Here is a 26,282-nt window from a genome sequence, read left to right as displayed (position 1 = left end):
GGCGGAAGTACGTGTGTGTGTGTGTGTGTGTGTTTTGGTCGGGGCAGAGGCGGCGGCGGAAGTCGGCGGCGGGCTGGGTGAGGCACGGCTGCGCCCCCGCCCCTCGCCCCCACCCCTCTCCCGCGCCCCGCCGCGGAGCCGCCTCCCCTCTTCCCCCTCCTCCACCCGCCCACCCTGCCCCGGCTCGCCCACCAGCACCGCCGCCCGGCCGGCCGGACAGACAGACAGACGTCGCTGCGCCGCCGCCCGGCTGCCCCTGCTCCCCCTCCCCCGCGCGCGGCCGCCGCGGCCCGGCCAGGTGAGGCGGCGGGGCTGGCGGGGCGGGGGGCCGCGCTACACGGGGCGGGGGGGGCCCCTGCGTCGAGCGGGCGGGCGTGCGTCTGTTGTTCGGGCTCCTGCTGGCGGCCGCCTCCCCGAGCGGGACGGCAGGGCCGTGATGTGGGCTGCCGAGGTGGGCAGCCCTGCGTGCGCGGAGGGGGGGCTGGTCTCTCCTCTCCCGTCTCAAAATGGCGCCCCCGATTTTCCCACTTCCCCTTATTCCTGTGCCTGGAAGGGAGCCGCGGGGGAGGGGAGGTGGCGGCGGAGGCTGGAGGCACCGCGGCGCTGAGGGGAGCGCTGGGATCCTGCGCTGCGTGCGGGCCCTTCTGCCGCGAGTCCCGCTGCTGGGTCCGGCCGCAAGGGCTGGGTGGCTCCTTGCGAGCGGCGTGTGGGGGACGCAGGGGGGGCTGGGCGGTGGGTCCCTCGCCTTCCCTTTCACTTGCGGCTGCAGGAGGCACGGGGAGTGCGGTGGGAAGTCGAGTACTCGGACCGCACGTCGCCGTCTGGGGGGTCGCGACCGGTCTAGTATATTGGGTAGGCTCTGTGTGAGACCTCGTGGGAACTAGGCGTAAAGCTATGGTGGAGGAGCAAACCTGTGCCCTCGTACGTCTTAGAGGAGAGCTGAATTCTTTTAACAGCAATCAAAACGTTCCAAAAAACAGGGCTATGGAAGGCTAGTCTCTCGGCATTTGGAATGATTTTTTTTGTCTTACTTTATACCTCTTTCAGAGCCTGGCGGTGGAAGAGAGTGGCTGAACAGTTAACTAAGCAGCTGAAATTAATCAGCTTCTTCCACGTAGTGTTCGGAACAAGTAAAAAGCATGGCATCTTTGTTTTTTCCAATCTGGTAGAGAATTTTCAGAGTTGAAGGCAGGCTAGATTGCATGTGTGTATTGTTATTCTGTAATAGGAAATGTCAGGAAAAAGGTAGATGTTGGTTGAAGTGAGGTGGCTGGAGACAATGATAGTACAGTCATCGTTACTTACATTTCCTGTATGATAAACCAGTTTATCTGAAAGCAAATGGTACTATACATTGTTCGTATGAGCTCATGAGATGGTTATTATGTTTAATTGGAAGGCAGTGTTTTTTTGCAGTGATTATTGATTCACGTGTTAACTTACTGTCTCATGTTTCAATATAAACTGGCTTATATGTGACAAGCATTTTGATAGTTACATGTATCACTGTTTTGAACGCTGCAAAATGTCATGCTAATTCTGCCAAACATGGATGGGAATAAGAGAAAACTTTGTTAGTAGGAGTGCCTAATGAGCAAGGCTTATGAGATGCTGCTTTTTAAAACATTGAAGATAGTCCAGTATAAACAAATTTAAAGTAGATAATGGTTGCAACATCAGCATTGTGTGATCTGTCTCTGTTCAAGAAGCATGAAAGAGTTTATTAGAAATCACTACAGTTGTATGTGTGTTCACAGTAAGAAACACTTGTCACTTGCTCTGAAATATAAAAATGGTGGAATGGTCTGGTTTTAAAATTAACATGAATGTTGTTGTGTTCTTTGCATTTGATAATGCACTTAATCACATTCACTGTAGGAACAGTGTTAACTCTCTTAATCTCTTCAGTAGGCTGGCTTTTGTCACTAGTGTTATTTTGATACTTCTGTAATAGCTTTCTTGTGGTTTAAAATAGGCACTCATCTGAACACTGAAATGACTGAATTATGCCATTAAATTATTTGTAGGTATTGGCTGGGGCTGTTAGTTTTTTGTACACACTCGGGCACAATAAAATTTGTGTGGTTATCTATTAAAATACTTATGAGTCTTTTGTAAATAAAACTCACTAACAAAAAGACTATCTAGCAGTATGTAAATTTCTCATTTAGAGTGATGAGAACACCCTGCATTTGGTAAATTTACTGGAGTACTTTGCTAATAATATGCTCCAAACTTTGTTTTGGCATTTCAGCATGGAGCTGCTGTGCCTTTGGGGGATATCTGTGAGAAGAGTGAAAGTTGCTACTTGCCAGTAGGACCTATGTATTGGCAGTACCCAACGCTGTAAAATGAGCCTTGTCTTTTAATAAAGTACTGAGTTCTCACCTTAAACTCCATAAAAGAAAATCACCCTCGTTTCTATCCATATGAAGCCATCCATCTAAGAGATTTCATAGTATTTTCCTTAGCACACTCTTATATAATTTCCTTACATCCATACGTGTTAGTTTAAGATCTTGGTTCAAATCAAACAGTTGTGTACTTGCTTTTGTGTAGATGAATGGAAATGTCTCATCAAGGTTTCTTTTTCTTCACGTGGTTCAAAGTTTACTTAGTATACAAAAATGGGGGTGAAATGTTGGTAGGTCTTTTCCTGGAAATTTTCACCAAAGCTAAGGGTAAAAAATAGATATTGCTGGAAAGCCATTGAAGTAAGTGTTCAGAGTTATCTTGGGAGTGACTTCTCAAAAAAAGACTTGAATTTGGAGTGTGCGCCGGGTGCTGAATGTAGTATTCCTCTCTTGCATGGTGTTGTTACGGTTCCCAAGGCTAGTATTTTACAGATGACGTAAGGAACTGGAGAATGAATGTGACCTGAGGCTTGGAGCATGCATGGGGTCTGTAGCATTGAAATCTACTGCTAAATCCTTGTGAGGCACTATGTTCATCACACAAATGCAAAAAGAACAGATCAAAACCCTTCTGTAACGGCTATGTCAAACTGCAGTGCTGCTTTTCTTCAGATTAAGGAAATAATTTTTTTGGTTTTCGTGTTTGTGTGTTGCCATGTTGTGAACTTAATGAAGAGTTTCAGTATCATCTGATACTTTAAAAGATGATGATTTCTATATACCTACAGAAGGTGCTAGTGACTTTTTTAATGTAACAAAATCATCTGGATGTGCTCTATCAGGTTTTCAGTCTCTTGGGGTTTATTTTTTTGTTATCCTGAGCTGTTAAAAAGTGGGTGGTATGACTGTAGTAGGTTTTATCATTATTAGCTATATCAATGTGACTATTGAATGAATGATGTTTGCATTATGTTTCTGGGACTTCATGGTCTTCCTCTCAGGTAGTGTGATCTTGATCAGCTTGACAGCTGGTTGGTTTTTTTACGTGGTATATGAGCGTCTGGAATGATTTCTGATGAGGAAGGAAGAATGTAAACTTTGAAGCTCTCTAACAACTACAGCTTTTGTAACCTGGACATCTATAAAAATTGAATTAGGTATTTTTCTTGACAACCTGTTTCAGCTTTGGGTTCTGAAGGAGTTTTTTAAGGGGTAGTAATTACAGTTTTCTAAGTGATAAAAATCTGCATAACTAGAAGCTGTAAATAACCAGTTGAAACAAATAGATACTAGGTGAGTTAAATCAGTCTTGCCTGTTTTTCAGTCAGACCTCCTTTTGCTCTCAATATGGGAAACAGCGAGTAAAAAGTAGTCATAGTGAATAACTGGTGTAGTGGATTGATTTCCTTGCTCTGTGTCATGTAGAAGTCACTTGCTCCAAAGAGTACTAACTCACATGGTTATTGGATGTAGTCTTTATGTCTCTATTAATGCTGCAGAGTCTAGAAAAGCATGGGATGAATTAAGATTAAAGGGGTGTAATTATTTCATGGTTATCCAAACCACTAGAATGCCACAGCAAACACAGATGTATTTCATTTTCAAAACAGAAATAACTTAATTATCTTCATTACTTTTCCAAAGGAAAAACAGATGGCCAGTAGTATTCTGAGCTACCTATATTTTGGCTATGCCTTGCTGCTTTGTCTTGTAATATAGCTAGGGAGGGATTAACTGTTGTCACGGATCCATCTTTATCCAAATTGCTCCACAACTTGCGGAGTATATTTGAGCAGCATGGGGGGTAGGGTGGAGGTGGGGAAGAGTCTTGCCTGGGAACCAACATACCAGCTGTGTATAAATTGTTTGTACTGTAAGCATGAAAGGTCTGGTACTTTTAAAAATAACTGGCTCCATTCTTGTATTCTAAAATACTAAACAAAAATTTATTTATTGAGTAAGAATTTTGGTATGTATTATTATACATTATAATGGTACTTAATAATATGGGATATGCAGGGGCTTTTTTGCTTCATAGAAACAATCTTTCACTGTGGTACACCTTCACATGTTTGTAAGAACATACGTCTAAAGCCTGATGTTTATTAGATGATGCTGTGCAAATAAAATAAAAAAAATAATTTGTGGATTTAAGGTTATCATAATACCAATCAGGACATAAACTCAGGACAGACAGGGATGACTACAGGACTGGAATATCCTACCTAGAAGTAGCTAACTTATTTTGAGGTATGGGAAAAGGAGCAATATGAGTAAATAGGAGTGTCTTTAAGATGTTGAAAAATTTTTTTTCCTAAGACCTGTATTCAAGTTCTGTTTATAGTGAGACATAAAATACCATTTTTCAACTGTTATGTTAGTGAATAAATATTATATGCTAATATTTATTCATCGCTTATTGCATGGAAATGAATTTGTAAGGGCATATCCTAGTGGAGAATGGAGTTCTGCTGGAATGCTGGAAGCACTCTCCAGAAAAGAAGATTCTTGAGGACTTGTGTTGGGTTTACCAAAGAGAGTGAGGAAGGAGAAAGAAGGCTTAGTGTCTGAGCTAGGTGTGCCACAAACTGGAATGCTCAAGTGCCTGACACATGTGCTTAGTGGTTTGAAATGAGGAGATGGTTAAAGACAGCCACTTGGTTAAAAATGTAGTTGCTTTACTATACTGAAGAGAGCAAGAAGTCACTTGAAAATACTAGGTTTACTTACCTTTTTGCAAGATAAGTATTAAATCCATTTTAATGTACTTTAACTTGCTTGCATCCTAGATGCTAGAAAAGGTGTATTACCACAAAGTGTGTACAATTCAAATAAATAATCAGCTGGAGTAGGATAAATCTATAGGGTGATTTTTTGTTTGGTGTTTTAGGGTTTTTTATTTAGCAGAAATTTAGAAGCAGATGTTTCTATCACTGAGAGCTGAGTGAACAACATTTAGGTATGTTTCCTGTGGGCTCACTTAGAATTTTGTTTTGGCAACTGGGAGGAAAGAGAATACTGAAGGTGATTATGCCAGTCATTTGTACAGCAATGCCTACCTGCAAAAAGATTGAATCTGTTAAGTGTGTAAAAAGCATAAATCTTAGACTCAGAAGTGATACCGGCAGAGTCTAAAGGCTTCTCGGTCCATATGAATAAATACTGTGATTTCTTTTGGGGTTTTTTAAGGAGTTTAAAAGAAGAGTAGGTAGACAAGGGAATACACTGTGTTCAGACTTGTTCTTAACAAAGATCTGTTGCGAATATTGATCTGCTAGGACATGTTGGTACTGGAAACAACAATTAATCATCATATAGTTCTGTGGTGGCTTTCACAAAGTGATCTGGAATTCTAGCTGGTCAAGTCAATCCATTTTTCTACATATAGAAGGCTTTGGCTTTTTGCTTTTCAAAGTACAATTCTTAACTAGAGAAGGTATTGATTTGTATATCAAGATCATTGCATTTTTATTTAAGGAAATTGCATTTGATAGACGTGTTAGAAGTGAATTGAGAATACTTGCAAATAACTGGCGATTGAGTTTTCACAATTTGCTCAATTTTTTAGCATCCCATAGCGGTGCTGACTTCAGGATATTGCTCAGCAATAGCAAAATTATGGAAGGAATTAGAATTTCTTTTCATTTGATATTTTATCAATAATGTGAAAGTCTGAATCTATTGTTATACTTTCATCTTGATGTGTTAAGAAGTAAGAGACTGAAGGCTTACAAGAAGAAACATAATTGGATTTTAATGTCCTAATTTGAAGCTTTAATTGGAAGACTGAGTATTGAAGAAGATAACTGGTTCATTTGTCACAGATGTTCTCTATAGTCGACATCTTAATAGCGATGGTAACTGTGCTCTGGACTATTGACTTTGGTAAATGTTAGGACAAGTTACTTGTAAGCATTAATGAATTAGATTTTTTTCTTACTTGGTTTGTAATTCTAATATCACCCACTGTCTTTTCATAAACAGGTTGTTACTGGCAGAAGCACCACTGAAATCTGAACCCTGGAACTTGCTTTCAAGAGCTTGAAACAAAGGACTTCTTTCTAATTTGGGCATGGCTAATCGAGGAGCAACAAGACCCAATGGGCCAAATGCTGGAAATAAAATTTGCCAGTTCAAGCTAGTACTATTAGGAGAGTCTGCAGTTGGCAAATCAAGTTTGGTGCTTCGTTTTGTAAAAGGACAATTTCATGAGTTTCAAGAAAGTACGATTGGAGGTGAGAAAACTATCCTGTTAATTTTTTTCACATTGAGTTTATATTGTCCTTGTCCTTGACAACCTGGAATGTAATGGCACTTCTAGAATGGGTCATTGACAGCAAGAATCAAAACTGAGCCCTATGTCTCTAATTGAGAACTGTAACTTGCTAAGATTAAAGTTGTAGTTGGCACAAGGTGGAGAAAGCAAATGCGTGCTTGAACTGCGTAGTTCTGAAAACTGGGCTTGATGTTACGTTTTGTTTGTGGGTGGATGTGTGGCTATTTTAATTGTGTTGTATGCCTAATGCATGAACTAACTGCTTAGTAAGAATTAAGAACTTGGTTTCTATAGGGGGGGGGAAATGCTGCATCTTCCAAAAAGCTTGTATTGTCATGTATGCATCCTGGCTTTACTTTTGATTCAGGAGAACTTGCTACATTTCTGAATATACCTTTCTCTGTTAGTAACCACAGAATTTAATGTGCTGGTTTTACATTTTGTGACTTTGAACAAAACAGGTGCTGGCTACTAGAAAAAAAAAAGTCTGTTTAACTGTGAACAGATTTTATGCCCCACCCCCAAACCCCCCAGTAGATTTCTTTGGTTACATTAAGTCTGTGCTTTGAGCTCTATTCCTCCTTGGATAAATTTTAACCTTACTCTAATCGTACAGACTTAAGCAAAATACGGATTTTATGGATTGATAAATGTTGCCTAGTTGTTGCTGCTTGCATGAATTAGTCTGTTTCATTGTAATATTTATATGAAGCCATATCAGTGGTCTGTATGTGTCTTTACACATGAACAGTTGTGGAAATGTAAAAAAATCTACAAAGATCACGAAAATAAATACTAGCTGAATTTCATTGCATCATGTTTTTTACCCTATTTCCGGCTGTTACATGTATTTATTTTGTGTATCTGTCAGCATAAATGGGCAGCCACTTTTTTCTCTCATTTAGCAGTCTTACTAACGCACACTTTTGGCTTTGTGTGTTTTATAATGGCTTTAGGATGGGTGTCAGTGTGAAAGGTTCCTGTATTAAACTTATACAGCTATGTGGTAATATGGAGAGCATTCTCAAAGATCTATAGTGAATTAACTTCCCAATATCAACGTGATTTTTAATTTTAAAAAATCAAGTTAAATTCATTGTTCAATTTCAGCGATGGCCAATTCTTCTAACCTCCTTTTTGTTTCTTCTTGGTTTAGTGTCTGGGTAGAACTAGGGATAACCCAAACCCTGTTACACTATTTAAAATCTATACAAAGATTAAATAAGACCTTACGTTCAATTTCAGACATACAGTTAGTGTCTGAATTAAGTCTGTATTAAGTTGTGCCTCTTCCATATGAAATAGAAACAAGGAAATGCCATGTAATGCAGCTGAGAGATATTAAATGCAGCAATGTTGGGATTCAGAAAAAGTTTTCTGTAGAGAAAACTGTCTGACTCTGTAGCTTGTAGTTGCCTAAGGCGTAATTTTCTTTGTATACATAAGGGCCCTTTAACAAAGAGAGGCTTATGTGCATTGTGAATCTAAATAAAAACATCTGAAAGAGTGCAGTTACAGACAGACATACTGGATAGTAGTGGTGTGGTTTTGCCACTTCAGATAGTGTAGCAATACTTGTTAGTTGCTTAAGACAAAATTATGGCTGTCATGGGTGATAGGCTTTCAGATAATTAACATAGCTGATTTTTAATTTGCTATGGCCTTGCCAGATAGAAGAAAGGTACCTTGTTTTCAGAAATTAACTGGCATTTTATGGTGGTTGAAATGTTCCTTTCAACAAAAACAAAAGGATGCCATAGAATAAAACCCTTTTTTAAATTCTCATCCCAAGTACGCCCCTTCATTTATGGTGTGTAGGTACATTCTCCTGTTGAAGAGAATAATGTCTGTAAGAACTTCAGATTCTGCTTGTTTAACATCTTATTGTTGCTTTGGAGAAATACAATGTTGAGTTTGTTCTGAGGAGGATGCCCTTTAGTCTGATGCAGGATGCATGTTTATTTCCTCTTTATTTTAGTTCTGGGCTGCTTAGGGAGCTACCAAGAGGAGCCTGTTTTACCAGTGCTTGGATATTTACCATTTAGAGATTCACGGTGATTTAACATTGGAACATCAAAGCCTTTACGTTCTCCAACATCCCTGCTCATCAGTGACGGATGCTAATACCCCTGAAGCAGGAACACCTGACCACTTAACTAGTCGGCTTCTGTATGTTAGTTACAATGTAATGCAGCTGGGGGATTTGATTACAAAGCAAGATTGACTTGCTTTTGGTTTACTGTAATGAGTTGAAAGTTGCAGCAGTTTTGGAATGATTCATAGGCTGTGATGTCTTGGAGTATGTGGGACAAGGTAACATCCCAGGTATGCAAGGGTTATGGGTCAGTGCCTCTTCAGACATTAGATTTAAATTGGCCACAGTCTGTCAGTATGCTTAGGGATGAGAGCCTCCTCGCAGTTCAGCCAGGTAGGGGGCTTCCCTTAATGTTTCAGCAAGCAGAAGGTCTTAAATGTTTCTGGTTGTTTCTTTGTGAAAAGAGCAAGGGCAGACCAGTCCAGTCTTTCACTAAATGGCTGTCAGGACTGGAAGAAGAACTACAAACATTTATGCTGGATTGCTCAGACTTTCATGTAATTTCTTGAAATTGTTGCATTTTCTGCTGTGTATGTACTATAACTGGGCAAACAATGTGACAGTAAGGCAGGTAATCAAGATAGCCTGTCAGACCACTGTAATAGATGCATGCTTTTATTTGTAAACTTCAAAAACTAAGGTAGAACAAGCAGAGTTAAAACTCAAAGGGCTAAGAGAACTCAGTAGAAGGAAATCCTGCTTTCCAGAATTTTTTTCCCCAATAAATTCTTGAGATTTTAGCTTGATTTTTTATAATTTTCTATGTTCTGTGGGTACTCGCCTCCATGTTTCTATTGTGTATCTTAATCTGAATGGAAAATCTTTGCTGGGAGTAACTGTTTGAAGACTTGGAATAAGTTACTGTTTTCTGTAATTAGAAGACCATTATTTATGGTAATGCATTCAGCTATAGTGCCAGTGGATGCAAGTTTCCCTGAAACTGCAGGCTATCAAAATTATGCTGATATTAATTCTTGAGATCACTTGCAGAATTGACAATATGGCTGCTTTAGGAACAAGAACTTTTGAGAAGTGATTCTTTCTTCCATACCTGTTAGCTAAGGTGGACTTTTCAGGAGCTGAAAATCAAGGCTTTTAGATACTATTCAAGTAATGTAAATGCGTAGAGTTTAAATAACTGAACTGTTGGATGGGATGCTGTTACAGGTACTCTGTATAATCTGTTGAAGCAGAGTGAAATGTACTTAAAAGACTAGAGAAGGCTTGTGGTTGCTCAGATTCACTATTACAAAAAGAAAAATGAGAATTCTTTCCAATTTTTTATGTCTTCAATTTGAGGGAAGACTGGTTGTTTAAATAATTGTTCTGTGTTGATCAGAGTTACAGTCCGTCAGCTAATGATTGTTTCAAACTTGCTGTATTTTAATAGCCTTGAGTTTTTTAAGGAAATCATACTTGCATCTCCGTGAACATAATTTAAATGAACATAGAGATATAAGCAGACTTCTGGTTTCAGCTCCTCTATCTTTTTTGTAGCTGCTTTTCTAACCCAGACTGTGTGTCTTGACGATACAACAGTAAAATTTGAAATTTGGGATACAGCTGGGCAAGAGCGGTACCACAGTTTAGCACCCATGTACTACAGAGGAGCACAAGCAGCTATAGTGGTATACGACATTACAAATGAGGTAAGTACTGTATTAGGGAGGCACAAGGGGGATTTGGAAGATAGCAGTCTTGAATCAATCTCTCCTTAATCTTTCTCACTGACTTGAATGTGAATGAATCAGTTCTTCATTTTGGAATCATTTGGGTTGGAAGGGACCTTTTTAAATGTCATCTAGTCCAACGCCTTTGCCATGGACAGGGACATATTTCACTCAGGTTGCTCATTTCATATTGGACTATGTAATGTTAAATTGTGTCTGTACACCTTTTTTGCTAAAAGACCATTTCTAGGGGTTTTATTGTATTTAAAAAAAGAGAGAAAGCAAGCAACCAAGCAAATGGCATTGTAGAAGTGTTTCAAACATACCTCTAAATCAGTTCACCAGAATTGAGCTGTTACTCTCACCACGTTCCTGGTGATAGTTTATTTTTGGTAGTGTTCAGCTCAGGGCCCCCCAGCTTAGAAGGACATGGACCTGTTGGAGAAAGTCCAGATAAGGGCCACAAAGATGCTCAGAGGGAGGGCTGGAACACGTCACCTATGGAGACAGACTGAGAGAGTTGGGGTTGTTCAGCCTGGAGAAGAGAAGGCTCCAGGGAGACCTTATAGCAGCTGCCAGTACCTAAACGGGGCATGCAAGAAAGCTGGAGAGGGACTTTTTATAAAGGCATGTAGTGATAGGACAATGGGAGATGGCTTTAAACTGAATGAGGGTAGACTTGGATTAGATATAAAGAAGAAATTATTTATTGTGAGGGTGGTGAGACACTGGAACAGGTTGCCCAGAGAAGCTGTGGATGCCCCATCCCTGGAAGTGTTCAAGGCCAGGCTGGATGGGGCTTTGAGCAACCTGGTGTAGTGGGAGGCATCCCTGCCTATGGCAGGGGGGTGGGAGCTAGATGATCTTTGAGGTCCCTTCCAACCCAACCCATTCTGTGATTATTTTAATATCGTATTATTGCAAGTTAAAAGGGTAGGGATTAGAAAAGTAGCACAAGCTATTGAGACCAAAACCTAAGGTTATTTTTTTTTCTTTTTATTTGAACTTAGCTCAGATAAACTTCACTTGTGTTAGGTGAAGTAAGACTTAAAAATCTGAACCCTCAAAAAACTGAGAAACCCTGTACCATAATACACAGTGCTCAGTAATTAGGAAGTGTTTTGAGACAGTCGGTATAGCTGTTCGTAACTTGGATTTCTCCTATAAAATTCCCATTTTCTCTCTTTACCATTTCTCTTTCCTTACTCTGTCTACATAAAGACCTTCCTATCTTTACTTACTTTTTCAGCATTATCCCAACTAAGCGCATTTGAGAACTAAGGTAGGAATGTTTAATTTTAAAAGCTCAGTTGGCAAGTTAAAAGTGTGCCTTTGGACAAAGACGACAGCATTACATTGGCTTTTTGCTTGAAGTGTAGGTAACAGAGATTAGGATAATAGGTGAGTACAAAAGGATAATAAAACTCAGTTGCATCATTTTGCAATCATTAACAGGAGTCCTTTGCCAGAGCGAAAAATTGGGTCAAAGAACTTCAGCGACAAGCAAGTCCTAACATTGTAATAGCTTTAGCAGGAAACAAAGCTGATCTAGCTAACAAGAGAGCTGTGGATTTTCAGGTATGTACGTAACTTCTGTGTATAGAAATAGCATTTTTGTTGGAATAGAAAGTAAATAAACCTAGGAGGAACTTATGTGCATAGCTTCTCTAGTTGTTACAGAGGTCATGCAGTTAAATGTATATGCCAATTGATACTGAATTATACATGTTACTGAAAAAAATCTTTGTACAAGTGATATGTAGCAATAGCCTTTTTTGAATAATTAAGTTAGACTTTGAGTAGTAACTAATTCATTTGCATATCTTTACGGCTAATTGAATTTCTGTTCTTTGATGTAACTTCTTCCTGTCTTCTGCCCCAAATTACCAGTAACTAGTTTCAATGGGTGAGGTAGCAGTAACTGTGCAAACCATTCTCTCTGACTTGTCAGCAGGAGATTTTGATTATGGTATGATTCAAAGCTGATTGATGGGCTTAACTTGGTTAGGCTATACTGTTGAAGCAGTGTTCAAGTTTTAATTGTGCGTTTCATGGCATTCTTTCTGATTTAGTGGATGTATCTGTGCTCACTGCTATATTTTGTCTTCTAGGAAGTTTAACCAAGTCATCGGAAAAGAGCTTCCAAAGCAAATAAAACTTAGTGGTTCTGGTCCATTCATGATTGATTGAATTTTAATTGAGATAACATCTATTAGTCATTAATTCTTTTACTGTTTTAATCTGTGTTTGATGTCACTGTGTAAGATACTGCTGTGTATAGTAATGAATCCTTTTGTAACTATAGGAGCTGAACTATGAAGGTTAGCAGTGGTTTAGGTATTTGTCTGCAAGAATTCAACAACTGTTTTCTAATGTTCTACTTCCATATACTTCCATGTTAATTGTAATATAAAGATATGTGTTTTGTGAAAAATTGTGATATTTAACAAAAATTTCATACATGTGTGCAGTGAAAAACTTAATGAGATTATTACCAAACTACTATTTTTTGTACAATCACAATCTTACTGTTTTTCAGATGTTTGGGTCTTTGTTAATGTGGATTTATGGGTTCCTTGCAGACTTTACAATCCTTCCTCATTGCAAAGCACGTTTTAGATTTCTAAGTATTTGCTAGTGTGTGATTTCAGATATAGTTGCACATAGCTTAGCAGATATTACCTAATGAATATAGAGTACTGTAGATTATTTTTTTCATCATAGGTATTCTGTAGTTTGGCTTTTTGCAGATTTCCTATTGAATGCAAAGACAGTTACGTAATTCTAAGAAGCTGGGGATTCCCAGCTGAATTGGCTAAGGAGAAATGGCAAAAATAGGGAACTTCTTATAAACAGTGTATTTCAGATCAAAATTCAGACTGAAAAGGGAGATAATGTGGTGAGATATTTAATACTGCACATTTACTTTATAATTGTGAATTTGTCAGGATAATGAAACTTTTCTGATCCATCTGCCTTGATGGTTGAAAGTTTCAGGATTGTTCACAAAATGCCTTCTTTCCAGGGTAATAATCGGCTTTGGCACTTTCTGGAGCTTATTAGGTTTTGCTGTTACAGCTAGTGTTCTGGATCAGGGTTGTCTTTTTAATAAGTATTTTTATTTATTATTTAGTCTTGTCAGAGATTTTTCCATCTGGATATTTTTAAGATGAGTAGGGATTTTTAAGTTTGCTTTTCTAGATGTTTATCTGCTTGATAGAAATGTAACTTCATAGCTGATTAACACATTGTCACACGTGTTTCAACAAACATTATTTCTTTCCAAATGGTATAAAAATTGTCCCTTAGTAGCAATAAAATTATGTGTAATGATTGTGTGATATTTATTTATTTTTTAATGAAGTAATGATTCTTACTTTAACTTTCAGGAAGCACAGGCTTATGCAGATGATAACAGCTTATTGTTCATGGAGACATCTGCCAAAACATCTATGAACGTAAATGAAATATTCATGGCAATTGGTGAGTCTACAAACAGACTGAAAATTTAAGGGAATCCTTTTTGTGAGGTTCATACCATCACAATCTTTCTAACCAAAGATCTTTGGATTTCACAAAAATTGATTCTGGCACTGAAGCTTCCTTAAGCGTTTTCATACTGGTTTTGATGTTCAGAGGTCAGATAAACTTGAAGCACAGTTGCACAGGTGTTCTGTCAAGCACCAAAACATTTGGATTTAAAATCGCTAAGCTAGAGGTTACTTTTGAATTCTATCAGCAAGTTTTGTGTACCTGTCTTGATTCCATGCTGAAATATTGTACTGCATCAAGCTCAAGCAAAATTAAGCTTTAGTTGTTATATAAAAAAAAGCCACCCACCTTTCCCCTGGTATAGGTAATTTAAGAGTTTTACACAGCTTTTCTTAGTTGCAAGATTTACTTGGCTTTTGTTTATCAACTTAGTGTAAGAATGTAAGTGAAAGTGTATGAATGTGTGCCCTTTGGTATGTTGTTTGCAGCAGATTCTACGCTGCCTTGTGTAAGTGCAGAACCTGGAATAATGTACGTTTTATGAGACAGCGGTAATTGAAGCTGGCAACGCTTCAGAATGAGACAATGCTAACTTGCTTAAAGTCAAATACTCAATTTAGGGTAAACAAAACACTTGCTAAATACATTTCTGTGTTTAAAATTTTATTTGAATTCTAAATGCAGCTATCAGATATCCAAAAGTTGTGCCAAAGATGGTGATGTGTGCTTAAATTCAGTGTCCGAGTATAAGTAAAGGGCACTGATTGTAAAAAGTATATTTACTAATATATTTTTAGCCCTAACGTAATCTTAGGGATTTCTGTAACGATACTAACATGTAATGGTAAGTATAAATGACTAAGAAATTTCATTGATAGACACAAAATTGTATGTAATTGGTAATAAAATTTTGTAAGTGGAGGAAAAAGAAAGCATGAGTTTTTAGGCTGGTGGCTAACTTATTTAATAGTAACCTTAATCACAGTAGTGGCTCTGCTACTGGGGAATAGTAATGTGTAGTGTCAATTAACCTTATTAAATATGTTTTGTATTTTGCACTACAGTGACCTCTCTATCCCACTGCTTTTTGTGAAAAACAGGATTGCTATTGAAATTAAATGTTTCTAAAGAGCTCTTCTGCTTTCCAAGTCAGTAAAGCAGAAGGTAATTTGTGGTGTGGTTCAAACTTCTATCCGATGAAATGATCACTATAGCAACACTTTATAACTAAAGTACTTGCTTCATATTAACTATAAATACTTGGGGGTGGGGGAACACATAACTGTATGAGTGGAAAGCGTATTTTTCTTATAAATGCTCAAGATAGGCCTGTGTTTAATGATACAGAAATGCTCAGTTACACTGTTCTGGTGAAATTTTAAAATGAATTTGCTTAAAGGTGCAGTTTGCAGTTTGTTTAAAAAAAAAATCCCCAAAATCTGATAATTTTTTAAAATTTGTTATATCCACAATAATTCTTACCTCTCTGTATGATAATGAAATATACAAAAGTAAATTTGAGAAAACAATGCCCAATTAGTACTTGGGTATTTTGTCTGCAAGGTTGGTTGTCCATGTGAGTATTCTTTCACATTGATGGGTGAAATTCAGCTTTGTCAGTGCATCAGAACAGAACAAAATCTATACAGCAATGGACCCTGAAAGGAAATCTTAACAGGGATATAAATATTGCATGAAACTTCAAATGGCTTTTTGCACAACTTGGATGCAATTCTCAGGACCATATGTAAATATGATCTTCAGAAATGAAAGAAAATGAAACACAAAAACGTGGACAGATGAGGGATGCGGCTACAGCTGCTTGCAGAATGCTTTAGAACTAATTCAGAAATTCCAGTTAAAGAAAACAGACATGTTAATTTACAGTTCTAGAATGGATGTAGAATCCAGAACAATGCTCGGAAGGCGTTGTTTTTTTTTTACTGGTGGTTTGTCCCTTTGTACTGTCTCAGCAGTTTAGTACCATGTGAACTCCTGGGTTCTGACACAGAATTGTAGAACAGCCCAAGTTGGAAGGGACCTCAAAAGATCACCTGGTCTAGCCTTTTGCGGAAAGGGATCTTAGATGAGATTATTTAGCACCACAGAACATCTTGTTAATGTGTACTCTGCTGGTCTTCTGGCTGTTACACTTGCATTTCATTCCTTTTAGGAAAAGTTCTTTAAAAACCTGGGCAAAGTAATTACTTTGCAGTCAAAGCATGCAGCCAAACTGTAGAACAGGGAGGGTTGTTGGGTCCTGGTAGCATGGGCAAGAGAGCCCCAGAACTCTGCTTTCTCTCCTTCAGAAAATTAACAGGATGAGCTACTGCTCAGAAGGGTAACATTTGTCACCCTTATTTTTCATGTCAAGACCAAAGAAATGTACCCTGGAGCTATAAGGACAACAAAGAAATTATCGCAGTCAGTTGACTTAAAAAAGCTGGAGAGAAGAGACAGCTTAAAAAAGAGAGATGAGAGTCTTGATCTAGTGCTGAGGGTCATTTTACATGTTGTATGCAAATGCTTATTCTGGCTAGATAGCCAGGAGTAGTTTGACCCATTTATGTCTGTGTTTTGTGCCTTTTAATTTTTTCTGCATATTTTTAGCACAAAAAAGCCTGTTCTGTGTAAGTGGATTTCTACAAGAGCCAACGTTTACCAGCATAGCACACCTTTGCAGATATATTTTACTGTTGAAATTACTAATGCATTTCAGTCTTGAAAATCATAAATAAGGTAGTTAATCATGAAGAAGTGTCGTCTTTTATTACCAACGCACTGAATCAAATCGGATTTTATAGTGATTATATTGATACGCTTATGGAGTAATAGTGTTGACTGGTTTTGTACTCAGGTGATCTAATCACAATACAATCTCAGTTTTAACTCTTTTTGTTGATTTTATAGCAAAAAAATTGCCCAAGAATGAACCACAGAATGCAGGAGCCAACTCTGCCAGAGGAAGAGGAGTAGACCTTACTGAACCCACACAACCACCCAAGAGTCAATGCTGTAGTAACTAAAACATCAATTGCTTTAAACTGTTCTGAATATTCTTCTGCTTCCTAACTGTTAATAACCATGGAATTGGAGTGCTTAACCTGGCCCAGTACAGCTTCCAAACAACGAAGAGACTTTACGATAATTATCAATTTCATGATACCGAGTTTTCTCTTGACCTAAAATTTTAACATGCATGTATCTGCCGCTGGCTGTAATGTTTCAGCAGTAGAGGAGAAATGGAAGCGGAATAAACTTCCTTCAGTTGAAAGGTTCTAAAAATCACTTACTACTAGGGGTGTAGAAGAACTACTTTCCGTGGACCTAATTGGCCAGTTCCTGTAGCCTCAATACTGATCACTGTTACAATAAATAGAATTGGGACTTCTCATAATCCTCAATTGTGCTTTAAAACCTTTCTAGAAACAGGATCTAAAAAATACTTAAACTTATTCACAGTATTGACGCAACCAGTTGTTTTCTGCAGGTATCCACTGTTTAGTTATACATTCCATAGTTTAATAATTTGATTAAAAACAATACTTGCATTAACAATTTTAAAACCTTGTGCTTGCAGAAAAGTGGAGTTTTAGTTGGTACACTGTATGTAAATTATATCAACCAAGTTAGTTATCTAAGGGAATTAGTGATAAATCAAATTTAACTTTTATTTCTAATCTGGTCAGAGGGTACAGACCAGTAAACTTAACTTTATGACTTAGGATGGTTTTGGTTTTTTCTCTACAAACTGTAAGAGCTCTTCAAGTAAAACTACATCAAACTCAATGTCTGTGACTTCTTTCTTGTTTTTGATCATTGCTGGCCATTACAGTTTGGTTTTCCCCTAAGGAAAAAAATAGTGCACTAACGATTATGTACATCCAACTTGATTTTAAATTTGGATATTAATGTACTGTAAATAGGTACTCTGCATTGTAGTCTACATTTGTTTAATACTTTCTGTAATATTTAAGAGTTGCTTAAAGGTATACAGAATGTACAGTTACTTAAAGCTAACTTTTTTCCTCTCTAATCAAAGGGGGTTCTAAGTTCTTCCTTAATGGTTAGAACAGTAATAAATGATGCTCCTGTATCTGTAACATAAGTACTGCTGTCTGTCAGTAATGAACTTTGCAACTTTGTTTTCCAAAGTACGTTTTACTTTGATCTGTCCAGTATATTGCACTAATTCTTTTAGTTATTTTCATTATATGAAATCTACCAGGTGTGTCAGAAGAGATGAATTAGTCTATTTAAATGTTGAACTGATAGCAGAAACTTGTGCAGATTTTAAATTTGCAGTAATCTGGGTTTAGCAAGGGAAATGACAGTTCACCAGTGTTTAGTTTTATATTGAGGTGCTCAGGTTTGAATAAAGTGGTTTAAAAAAAAAAAAAAGATGATTTTTGATTACTGTTTCTTATTGAGAGTTCCAAAAGGTTTTATTGCATTTGCAGAGTCCCAGACAAGATGTCTGATTTACTGTATGGGTCAGCATTTAAGGTGATTACAAGTAAATTCATGATACAGCTAAAAATAAGCTTGTACTATATATGCTATGTCACTCCGGTTATCCTATGATAAACTTTTAAATGTTGAGGTAATAGGGTTTCTTACTGCATCTGTTTAGGAGTATAACCAGATAGTAATATTGTCTCTTGAACCTGCAGGTAATGCAGTCTTTTCCAGATGTTCACTCATGTAGCTTGTGCTGTTGTTGTAGAGGGCCCCAGAGTGACCCTGTCTCTCCCTGCAGTTCGTGATTCGCAGTTGGCCGGGTACATTTTTGTGTCCTCCTCGACCTGTAGTGGTGGTTTAGAATTCACTGGGGATCCAATCTTTAGCAGTTCTTGACCAGTGTAACTTGCAGGTTTGTCACAAAATATCTTGGAGTCCATTTTTTCTGCCAGTTACTGACCTGAGTCCTAATTGGAAAGGCGTGCTCCGGGATCCTTTGGGGCTGTCTCATGTGTTCAGACCCCATTGCCAGTACATTCTCTTACAGCTGTTTATGGGTGCGACTTGGACCTCTCACACAGAGAGTGTCAGTGTCTCTTCTTGCTCTGCAGTCTGTGACCGTGCTGAAAATTGTTGCATAGATACTTTTCTGTCCTCAAGCTGTTTCACTTCTTCAGAGCCACCTTGTCTGCTAGAATTGGACTGTGTTTCAATCTCTCCGTTTACATCATTGTTACTGAAAAGAGACAGTTCTGGATCAGCTTGATTTTTGTGGCCATTGGTTTCCTTAGGAACTCCATCTTCACTTTGCAAATAGTTCCTCCTAGAACATTTTGGCTTATTTTGTTTCAGGTTGCCTTTCGAGTCAGTCAGAAAAATGTCTTTGCTGGAATACAGTGTCTCTATTCTATCTTGCCGATCATTAATAGCCTTTGGGTCATTTAAGTTGTCTTCAGTGAGGGGCGTCAAATACTGACACTTACACGGAGAAGTCCTGTTTTGTTGAGCACATTCATACATTCTAAAATAATGAGTGATTGTTGTTAGAGTTAATGCAAGTACTTCATTGTAATCCAAAACCTCCCAAAGCCCATGAGAAGCTAAAAAAGAAACTGACAAGTGTCATTGATGGGAACAGATACAGTATGAGGTACAGGTGTAACGGATCTTTTCAGCAGTGGATCTCTGATGTCCAAGATCCCTTGCAGTTCTCAGGGTGCCCCTCTACTAACCAGTCTGGTTTATTAGAGCTGATGTCTCCAGCATTCTGAAGTATGATTTTTCTCTTGCTTACATTAGAAGTGCTGTGCTCTTTTGAGAAGCCATGACTGTTTCTGTTTTTACTTAAGACTGCATGTGCATTACTAAAATTAGAAGAAGGTAATATTTTGAATTACAGCATACTGATTTTTTTTAAGATACTGCTGTTGCATTAATGGCCTCTTGCTAAGGACTGGGGCAAAAACTGGGGTCATAGCTCAATTGTCTACTGTCACAGGCAATAATATGTGCATCAGTGAATCTGGTTCTATTTTACAGCAAAGTTTTCTGTGGTTTTTTTCCCTCCCATTATTCAGAAGACTTTCAGAACTATGTTTATTCTGACTGCAACTAGACTCTTATGAGGAGTCTTAAGTGACATTTCATTCAGCTTAAGGTGCAGTCTGAAAGAAACATTGCACCTTGACTGGTTTTTAAGCAAGAGTGTGTAGTTTTCCCGAGATACCTTTTTTCCCTAGGAGAATGTGTGCTTTCAAAATACTATGGCTGAATGAACTCATAAAGAAGTTTTAGGTTCAGACTGTTTTTAGCAGTATCAAATTTCTAGTACCTGAAAGGAATTTGCACATCATGTAGGATTTACAGTTTACTAACATGATGCCTTAAATCTCTTCCGCTGTTAAGGGACCCAAGGGAGCAAGAGTTCTCACAGTCCTCTTGAGAAGTTAAGGACTAACTTCTTTCCTTTGGTAGGAATAGGTACTTTACCTTTCCCTCAACACATCTGAAATCTGCAGGGTGAGAATGAAAAGTGTTAGAAATTGCAACACTGCAGGTGACTGGTTTTGTCAGACTTTAATGCAGAGCTGAAAGGAAAGCAGCTCTGAAACAGGGATGTGTTGTTTGAGATCCTCTGTGGCTATGCTGGGAGAAGACCGTTTTTTTTGTGTTAGAGGAGGTTATTGGCCTGCTCCCATGTGTTGGCATTCTTACAGAAGGAACTTAGGCGGGATGGTAGCTTTCCAGACAGTAAGCTGGCTGCAGTATGTTCATTTATAGTATTTTTAATATCATCTGGCTAGACTAGGGCACAGATCTCTGAAAAGTGTTTATGAGTAGGCGCTGCTTATACGGTAGTTGTATTTCTTGGGAAGTATTGGCATTGTCTGGCATAGGAGACAGCGAAGTGTAGTCTGTGTGAAGGCAGATCTCTCTAGAATGTGATTCAGAATATCAAACAAGGACACAATTTTTTAAAAATTGATTATGGAATGTAGATGCCTTAAGTTATGCTGTGTGAATGCTTCCTTGTGCTTGCTCCCTCCTCCTTCCTCTGATTTCCGTGGAGAGCTAGAAGATTGTCTAAAATTTCCTTTGAACCATCGGAGTAAGACCACCAGCTGTAAACCTAACAAAGGGCATAATATAATTCATGTGGAACAATTTGACTGCAAGAAATAGTAAAATCTAGTCACTTCTGGATGCAAGTCTGTTGTCTGCAAACCAGGGACAGGGCAAAACAATCAACAAAAACTAGCTGACCTATCAATGTGGGACTAAATGAAGAAGACAGAGCTGGCCAGCACCACCATCTCCTGCTCCGCTTATCTGACCATCCTCTTCAGTTGCTTAACTGGTGCTGAAGGAACATGTCTGCTTCTATGAGAACACATTCCTGGGGGGAAAATGAAGCTTGATGTTGTGCAAATATTTTTTTTGTCATACATTTGGTGGAAAATTAAGTGTATTAGATTAAATAAATGTATTTAGCAGCGGTTCAAAAATGTGGACTTTAATCATAAAAGGCTTACAGTATCTCTGATCAACTTCAGGCCTTAACACATTAGCAGAGCTTGAGTTTACAGTACCTTTAATTACAGACAGCATAAAATCTCATCTGGGAGGAAAGGATGGAGGCAGGTAACTAGAACCAGAAAACTTAGGTTGGGTGAATTCTCTACCAAATTTTCTTAGTTTCATCTTACCTCAAGCTCATTGTCATAAAAATGGGTTTCTTCCCCAATAAGGTGAAAACAAATACATCTGAAAATATTACAACCTTTATGTGAGTTAATACTGTGTTCCATCAAAGGTGGACTGCATCTCCTGAAAGGACATCTGAGCTAGCACTAAACTACCAGTTTTGATACCTGTAACAGTAAAGTTAACTGCAAAAATGCTTGTTAGAGAAAGTATGGCTATAGCAACAAGCATTGAGAAAACGGAGGAGAGGAGGGGGAGTAGTGGACAGACCGCAGTTACTTATTCACTGTTATACATTATTGTTTTTAATCTGATCAGGTTTTTCAAATGTGGAATATGGTAGGTTTTTTCTTGCCTCCTGACAAAAATGAAGCCTCTCAAATGTTTTTTCCTTCCCCTACTGATGTTTGACCCTCTTGATTAATTTCAGTCAAATTTCATATGAAGAAATATGAATGAAGGAGCTTACAGGTTTTTTGAATACACTCATCTGAGGAGGGAGGAGTGCCCACGTTGATGGAAAGCTGCAGTGTTAGCAAACTCCTTACTAATGCTAGGGAAAGTGATAGAAAAGTATTGTAGTGTTGGGTATGCTGGGATCCACTTCATAAGTAAACGGGTCTGAATTGATCTTCCGTAATAACAGTAAATAGCAACCAATTTTGATTTCAGAGATAAATAATTTAGATGATCTTCATCGATCACATTTTCAGTTTGCTGGTAGCAAAATGTGGTGGCACTTAGTCCCAATGAAACAAATGAATAAAAATCTCTTAGGTGTGTGTTTCATTGACACAAGGGATTTACCAGATCTAAAATCAGAAGATTTGCAATTGCCTGCCCTAAAATGATGACACCTTAAACCTCTTGATTTAAAAAAGAAAAAAAGGGGGGTGGGGGCTTACTACTCTTACAGAGGTCACTTGTGTATTATGGAATGATTCCTAACTGTGTCTTTCACATTGGTATATCGACTTTACTGCTTTAATTCAAATACCGTACTGAGGCTACTTACCTAGTAAATGTAATGCTATTGTCTGATACCAATGTCGGTTGCAAGGGAATTTATCATGTCACCTTCATATTGTCAAGTTAAAGCAATTGCTTCTTATTATCTCCAGACACCTACTGCCAACAAATCTCTAGATTAGCTTATTTTTTCTCTTCATTGGCTAGAGGGAAAAAAAGAAAATCCTGGTGTGGAACGTACATACCTATATTAGCAATGTGCAGTAAACCAGCAGCACTTTTGGCTGTCCAGGCTGATGGACTGTGTGTGGTGTTTTCAGAATGTTTTCTCTATTCTTCCTCAGTGCCATCTGTCATTTTGCTGGGGATTCTTTCCACCAAACAGGTAACTGCTGAAGTGAACTTCAGAAACTTTATTGCTTCCCAGTCACAAAAGTCTATTCTTTCTCCGGAAGGGCTTGGAGTATGCTTTGTGAATCCATTCGTAAGTATCAGTCTTGTTAGTCTCATCATTGCCTGGTTTATCTGAGAAAATCTTCTCTTTTTTGCTGTAATCTGCCTAGATTACTGTGGCAAAAGAATCTAGAATTTCCTGTTCATCCTTACTGTTTTTGTAGGAGGAATCCATTTGAGTAGCTGGCCAAGAAATAGAAGGAGAAGCTCTACTGCAACTGTTCCTGCAGTTGTCACACCATGAGAGCCATCAACTAACCCCAGAAAGCACAGATCTGACCTATTTCCGTAGTTGTCATGCACAATAAATGTCTTCCATGTCTCCTTGCCATGTGGAATTTTTATCTTGGAAATTGGTAATGCTTTTGTTAAAGAATTATTTACTTGTACATACTAGGACTGTTAGTATTAGCAAAATGATGATATGATGTAGGAGTGCGATTATCCATAAGGAATTCAAATGAATAATCTGCCCGTGTGTCTCAGAATATTCAGGAGTCTTGGTCAACTTTGAAATTAGTTTCTGTCTCTGAGCCAAAAGTGCTTCATTGTCAGTCTTTGTGGGCTATCGAAGCCCAGCAAAGCTAGGGGCTTTGTGGTTTGGGTTTTTTTGTGATAAAGAAGGTGGTATGGATATATTGTTTGTTGACATGCAGAGCAAAAAAAGCGAAATAGGCTTGGAATCATTGTTCTCGAGTGCGATTGTGACTTTCTCCAGGTGATCTTCCTCATCTCTGGAAAGTTTACAATCAGGTGTTTTTGCTTTGTCCTGAGATTTTTCCTCCCATGTCATTCTATAAAGGAGTTCAATATGTTAAAGAGTTTCATATTTTCATCTTTTAATATTAGGTAACACTACATAACCCTTGTTCTCACTCTCTTAGAAACTGAATTGCATCACTGGTGTATTAATGCATACATGGCCAAGAAACTGGGTAACCTATGTGAGATTATGTAAAAATTGTAACTAATAACTGTTAAAAATCAGCAATAACAGCAAATTCAAGAAGGGAAAAGTTTGGAAATAAGAGTTCATGACACGATTTAGATCATTCTTGTACCTAGTGAGGCTGTAGTCAGTTGTTTCCTCCTTGTGATTCAGTGCGTAGCCCTGTGCCTTGACACTTAAACTGTAAATACGAAAATTCCTCATCAGCTTTTCTGTATCTATTCATCACTTTCCAGACATGGTAGTAGAGTGTAATTCCTACTTGGCGTGAGGAGGGGGAAAGGCTTATTTAAGATTAAAAAATACACCGATCTTGCGTGGGAAATATGAAATAGGGCCAGAAGCCTTGGTGTACATGTTTATAATCAAATCTCACTGTCATTGCAATCAGTTTTAGTTCCGAGGACTTTGAGTCAACTAGAAAAAAATTATTTTATACCATTGCATTTAGGCGCACAGAAGATTAATTACATGTATGTGGACAATATTCTATTGTTCTTGCTTGCAAGAGCTAGATCTTGCAATGTTCGTGTTCCTTTAATGTAGGATCAATTTTGAATGTGTCAGTTTCTAAGTCAAGAAAGCATAATGAAGAACAAAATGTTGTCAAATGGGCCAAGCAGTATTTGAGCTTTTAGGTGTGTGGGAAACACCCCTAGTCCTTGAGCTGCCAGACCTGTGAGCAACAGCACGCAGCCTCGGTTCTTCTCCAGCCATCAGGGTGGAAGGAGGGACACACTTTGCAACAGAGCTTGCAGAAGAGCAGCGAGGCTGAAAACGTGGAATCAAGACCAGGTACTGCGAGGACATCATCTATAGCCCGCACGAGCCTCTCTGCCTGCTCTCCTGTCTCCATGCACCTCTTTTCCCACCTCAGCTCCTTGCTCCAGTCTCCCTTACCAGCTCAGTCTCCTTCCTTGATGCTGTTTAACTATTCTTAGGTCTGGCGCTTGTGCTACAAACCCAAGAGTCAGCTGTGGAGTAAGTCCTTGTGAGACACTTGCTGATAGAGACCAGCCAGTGCAGAGGGGGCTGCCTGAATTCACCTACCGGCACGTCTCCACTGGGCACCAGCAAACTGATGCTGCTTTTGAAATACTGTAACTTGGTCTGATTTAGGTAAAGTTACAAGAATGACAAAAGAGGCACCGCTTGATGCCGTCTCAGCCAAATTTCCAAGCCCTAGTTTAGAATCTGACAATCTTGGACATTCTCTATAAAATAGTTACTAGAATTTTGGTTTAATACATGCAAGATATCATATTCATGAAATCGTATTCTCAGAAACAGCTAGACCATATTACTTGAACTTTTTTCAAATTAATCTGCTTCAGGCTTGGAAAATTTCAGTATGAACAGTTAGTGTCCGCAGTTTTAAGTTACTGAAAACATGAGGCAACCCTATTTGTAGGCAGCACTGATGATTCTACCTGTCCTTTGAAATGGGTGAGAAACCTTGTAAATACGAATATTGCTTAGGCAGCAGATGAAATGAGTTGTTTGAACGGCCGCTGTGGCCTGTAATGTGATGTACAGCTAAACCTTACAGCTGCTTGTGTAACAGCCTGTCCCCCTAGATCAGCATGTGACATAAATGTACAGACACCATAGTAACACCAAATCCTGCCTGCTGTGAGAGGCTCAGCTTGCCGGCCTATACATGATCAGTCTACTACGTATGAAAACCTAGTGTTACGCTTCAGTTCATTACGTTTAGTTTAGTGTTTAGTATTTGTGTGTGTATGGGTGAGAAATACCAGACAAAAATGCATATCTCACAGGTTTTTAATGTATTCTCTCTCCTGAGATTTCTGACTTCCAGTTAATCTTTGCTAACTGCTGTTAATCCACCACCTGGGCAGACGGCAGTGGTTTAGCAGCGGAAATATCCCACAGCCACACTGCAAGAGCAGGCTTCGGTCATTTCATCCTGCTTCAACCTCATCCATTTTCTGGGGCACTGTCTTTAAACTTGATACAGCCACACCTTAAAGTAACTTTTGCAACTGTTGTCCCTTCCAGGATTTCAGCTGGGAAGTACATTTTCTTCTCTTTCACTACTTAACGTTCATTACCGGTGGATTATAAGCTTTTCCATGATTTGTGTTTCAACCCATGGGCATTTTTGCTGTGATGACACTTGACAAAATTCCGTTAAAGGCAAAGCTGCAACCTCCTCCACCCCCAATTAATCCTAATACGTCTTAAAGAACCAAGTGCGTCTGATCAGCTGAGGTAAGTCAGTTACAACATTTAAAAAGAAAATATCTTCTGAAGAGGGCGATACAGACTATAGTATTAGCAGAGCCACTTAAAAAAACCCTTATGACGCTGTAGTGTACCTTGTCCTTGCAGAGGT

General features: G+C 38.6%; 2 protein-coding genes across 3 annotated transcripts; one reads left to right on the top strand and one right to left on the bottom strand.

Moving 5' to 3' along the window:
• On the top strand, positions 1-17,676 carry RAB5A (RAB5A, member RAS oncogene family). 2 transcript variants are annotated; one of them, XM_040591423.1, is made up of 6 exons: positions 1-77; positions 6,339-6,589; positions 10,223-10,374; positions 11,851-11,973; positions 13,785-13,878; positions 16,798-17,676. In XM_040591423.1, the coding sequence occupies exons 2-6, from the start codon at positions 6,427-6,429 to the stop codon at positions 16,911-16,913; spliced, it is 648 nt and encodes a 215-aa protein (XP_040447357.1). In that variant the 5' UTR covers positions 1-77; positions 6,339-6,426; the 3' UTR covers positions 16,914-17,676. The 2 variants fall into 2 exon arrangements, with proteins under 2 accessions (XP_040447357.1, XP_040447356.1); XM_040591422.1 differs by having other exon boundaries at positions 13-298.
• Positions 17,677-18,248: 572 nt separating this feature from the next.
• On the bottom strand, positions 18,249-26,282 carry PP2D1 (protein phosphatase 2C like domain containing 1). The gene is given in 18 exon segments (XM_040591424.1): positions 18,249-18,534; positions 18,537-18,623; positions 18,626-18,847; positions 18,850-18,945; positions 18,948-19,454; positions 19,457-19,533; positions 19,535-19,563; positions 19,565-19,712; positions 22,763-22,918; positions 22,920-23,154; positions 23,157-23,284; positions 23,286-23,325; positions 23,328-23,357; positions 23,360-23,455; positions 23,458-23,535; positions 23,538-23,637; positions 23,639-23,708; positions 24,036-26,282. Coding segments are annotated over 18 exon segments (2,247 nt in total). The 5' UTR covers positions 24,128-26,282; the 3' UTR covers positions 18,249-18,478.

This window comes from Falco naumanni, chromosome 4 (genome assembly GCF_017639655.2).
Source record: "Falco naumanni isolate bFalNau1 chromosome 4, bFalNau1.pat, whole genome shotgun sequence".
Taxonomy (NCBI): domain Eukaryota; kingdom Metazoa; phylum Chordata; class Aves; order Falconiformes; family Falconidae; genus Falco; species Falco naumanni.
This window is presented reverse-complemented; position numbering and strand designations above follow the sequence as displayed.